At 44.0% G+C, this 4,258-nt stretch overlaps 1 protein-coding gene and 1 pseudogene across 1 annotated transcript; both read right to left on the reverse strand.

Annotated features, from left to right (window-relative positions):
- Positions 1 to 2,918: 2,918 nt before the first annotated feature.
- ORNANAV1R3032 (vomeronasal 1 receptor ornAnaV1R3032) lies at positions 2,919 to 3,836 on the reverse strand. Its single transcript, NM_001253424.2, has one exon. It carries the CDS (start codon positions 3,834 to 3,836, stop codon positions 2,919 to 2,921), a length of 918 nt encoding a protein of 305 aa, NP_001240353.2.
- ORNANAV1R-PS3043 (vomeronasal 1 receptor ornAnaV1R-ps3043 pseudogene) lies at positions 3,164 to 3,836 on the reverse strand (annotated as a pseudogene).

The raw sequence follows: 4,258 nt of genomic DNA on the forward strand, positions 1-4,258 counted from the left end.
GATGAGGGTAGAGAGCAGAGACCCTGGGAGAGGCAAAGGGAGAAGAGAGTTGAAGGGTAGGGGGTAATAATAATGTTGATAATAATTGAGATTGTGAACACCATGTGACAGGGACAGGGACTGTATCTGACCTGGTTACCTTGTATCTACCTTAGTACTTAGAACAATGTTTGAGAGACAGTTGCTAACAAATACTACTGTGATTATAACAGGTAGGATGAAACAAAAAACAAACTGGTGGATTGCCTTAAAGCTACTGGTGAGGCTCTCTTTGACATAGAGAGGAATGAGTAACCATTAGGAGTTTTTGTCTTCTCAAGACAAAGGGGCCTCATCAGAATTTAGGAGGGAGTCCTGGTAAACTGGCCGCGACCTGAAGGTCCTTGTCTGCTGGAGCAATGAGCCACCTTAAGACTGGCTCTCTGTAGCTGCCACTGTGCAGATAAGCTTCCCAAGTGCAGGAACCTATAGAATATTTGGAGAAATTGAGTCTCCTAAAATTACAGACACTTGGAAAACTTTCCAATCTTAATCCTATTATCCCGATTTCTTAGCATCATTACTTATAGTTATTCTTAATCCATCGTTATCCTTCTTTGTCTCTGTCTACCCTCTGTCCTTGTCCTTGAATTCCAGAGGAATGAGCATGGAATTGTAAAAATGGAGAACCGGGATGTAGACCCAGGTCTGCCTCTGGCCTATTGTGTCACCTTGAGCAGGTCACTTTCCTTCTATGGTCTTTAGTTTCCTAATCAGTAAAATGGAGATGTGATACCTGCTACCCCTCCCTCTTAGATTGTACACATTTGTACCTATCTTATATAACTATTTCTCAAGCATGTACATGGTAATATTCCTTCTTATTTCTATCTGTAATATACTTTTTTATCTGCCCCTTCACTCTCCATGCCTCCCTCCACCTGGCTTGGCTTGTAATTCCTTGAGGGTATGGATCATGTCTTTTGAACTCTCCTGAGTACTTAGTACAGTGCTCTGCACAAAATAAGTGTTCAAAAATACTGTTGATGGATTAGATTGTAATTCTTTGTATTTATCCCAGCACTTAGTTCAATAGGTACTTAAAAAAGATGAATGCCAACGCGTGAACATCAAAAATGAGGCCCTCCTAAGCTCATAGTACAGTGCTTGGCACTCAGAAGGTGACTAATAAATTTGTTTAATGCTACTATTACAGAGAAAACTCTGATCATGTTTAGTAGGAAACAAGTACAATATCTCTACTATGAATCCTTTTAATCATCAGTCTTCATCTTCATCAGCATCCTCACCATCAATGTCAACATCACTATTAACTTCATCATCTCTCCCTCAAGAGGCCTTTCCAACCCTATTCTCCCTTCCACTTTACATCACCTAGGCTGTAGCCTTTAAGAACTTTGATAACCCATGCCCAGCCCCACAGTGTTATGTCCATCTCTTAAACTCTGGCATTTCCCCTTTTTGTACTTTCTTTTAATGCCTGCATCCCCTCTAGACTGCAATTCTTGTTGGTTAGGGATCAGGTCTACCAAATCCATTGTACTGGACTCTGACACAGACTAGAGTTAAAAGGGAGATCCCGGATCTCATGGTGCTTATAATCTGCTATTTTTATTTTTATGGTGGTCTCTCTGGTCAGATAGTTGGGCTGATATGTATCTTTTTGCTTTTCTATACTTTCCAAGTTTCTAGTACAGTACAATGCACTAAGAAAGAGTGCATTGTACTGTAAATGGTGCTCTCACTTCTATTACTATTACACTATAATTACTAATATGACAACTACTTCTAATAATAGTAAATAATAAAGATGAAGACGACAAAAATAACAAGAATAATGAGAAAGGCAATAGAGTTGTCCTTTGGTTCAAAGGCATTTTTTGTGGTATTAGCCAAGCATTGACTATGGGCCAGGCACTGTACTGAGCACCCAGGCACTGAACTAAGAACTGGGGTTCACACATGTTAATCAGGTTGGACACAGTCTCTGCCAAACGTGGAGTTCGTAGTCTTAAAGCCCATTTTGTAGCTGAGGTAACTGAGGCTCAGAGAAGTGAAGTCACTACCCCAAGCTTTTCCAGAATGTTTGTTTATTGTTACATTGTTCTCTCCCAGGTGCTTAGTACTGTGATCTGCACCCAGTAAGCACTCAATAAATACGATTGAATGAATGGATGAAAATGGCAGAACAAGGATTAGAACAAAGGGCCTTCTGACTCCAAGGCCTGTGCTCTACTCACTAGACCATGCTCCTTCCCATTTCCACTTCTGATGGTGAAATTTTATCTAGGACTGTGTTGTTGAGAGTGAATTTCTTCCATAATTGCCCACTGTGTGCATAAAAACTCAGTCATGCATATTATCTGGTTCTTTACCATTTTGATTTGCATTGGTCAGACACCAGTCATGGGGAAGCATGATCTGTCCAGCAAGATATGTGCACAAATTTGTATTTGCAGTAGTGGGGATGGTTTGCATGAGGTATTCACTCTCCCTGGCCTGGCCTAGTCCTTGTATGCAAAGCCATGCATCATGGGAATGCTGGAAGACCATGACAGCCCTGAACTTACCCCCAGTGTTTCTGACTGTTTGCCTGTTCTGGGTTATCCCTTTTCCCCAAACCAATGACTCAGAATTATCAGGCATTGTTTGGTATCACTGGCCATGGGGAAACTTGGAACAGGGTACCAGGACACCAGGCAGTTCTGCTTCCAGGTCACAAACACAGACAGACATGGAAGCCAGATCAGTGTAGATGGAGGTACCAGACCTCCGGGTATACAAGAGAATGAGACTTGTAGGACAGGGTGTTTCTAACCTCTCCATCCAAGTTCCATAGCTATCCTGTTCTCCACAGCCCTGGATCTCCCCCGCTCCCCATCAGGCATGCACCATTTCCCAAGACCCTAAGAGGGATTTCAGTTGGGAGTATGAGAATCCCTTTTCCAGAACATCCTCAACCTCCTGTCGCTGAGAATCATCAGAAATGGGCTGACAGCTGAAAACATTAAAGACATAATGCCGTTGCTGTTAAGAATGAGAGTGGAATTTATCTTCATATTTAATAAAAAACTCAGGGTGATTGTGTTTTGTCCATAAAAGAGCACGTAGAGGGTGACCAGGGCAATGATTCTCTTCGCTGCTCTGACCTCGGACATTGCCTTGGGGGAGCAGCCAGCCTTGTGGAGGTGTCGGACCTGCCGGTGGTGTCTGTGCAGGACAAATATCATGTAGCCACTGGCCATGCTCATGAGTCCCACGAAGAATATATCACGGAGGGAGAGCACCACTGCGAACGCCAGGGTTGAGCCTGCACTGGTCCTGATGGAAGAGCAGTATTTCAGGAGGATGACCCTATTTATACTGGTGCTGTTACTAGGTCCCACGGTGTCCATCGGTGTAGTCACGTCAAAGAGCAGATTGAGGATCCAGAAGAAGAGGCAGGAGGGGAGGATGTACTTGGGGAACTGGGTTTTGACTCCTGCCCACTGGGTGAGGCCAGGGCTGATGGTGACAGCCTGCAAGACGCTCAGGAGGCAGGTGGTGCAGATGGCAAGACCCCGTGCCACCCAATAAATGTATAAGAGGATTTTACAACCAACATCATCCAGGAAATTATTCAGCCCCCAAGAAGACAGGATGTCAGCGATCCCTCGGCTGAGAAGGGCCATGTTGTTGGCCAGGGCCAGGTGGGCTAGGATCAGGTCCCGAGGATTCAGCTGATGGGTGGTGGAGACCACGTTTGCATACACCAGGAGGAGGAACACATTCCCTGAGACCCCAAAGACAATTTGTAACAGAAAAAGAATCCCAAAGCCATGTTCATTGGCATCCATTCTCTTCACTCGGCTGTATCAGAAGAGATCTTCAGTAGTACAGTCTGGAAAATGAGAGAACTAGAGAGAAACAAATATACACATTGAGAGATACAGTCAGAGAGTGTCAAGAGTCAGAGGAAAGGACAGAAAGACAAAGAGTCACAGAGAGAGAGGAGATGAGGGAGAGAGGGGGCAGAAGGAGTGACAGAAATCAAACCATCAATCAGTGGTATTTATTGAGCATTCCCTCTGTGTAGACCACTGTTCTAAGAGCTTTGGAGAATACAGTACAACACAATTAGGAGACATTCCCTCCCAAATATCAACCTTACTGTCTAGAGGGTAGGAAACAGATACATGTAGAAATGTAGGCAACCAACCTGCTACCTCTCACATGTCAAGTGAGAGTTCTACCACTTCAGTTTATTCCCCTCAGAGAG

Source organism: Ornithorhynchus anatinus, unplaced genomic scaffold, assembly GCF_004115215.2.
Source record: "Ornithorhynchus anatinus isolate Pmale09 unplaced genomic scaffold, mOrnAna1.pri.v4 scaffold_198_arrow_ctg1, whole genome shotgun sequence".
NCBI lineage: Eukaryota > Metazoa > Chordata > Mammalia > Monotremata > Ornithorhynchidae > Ornithorhynchus > Ornithorhynchus anatinus.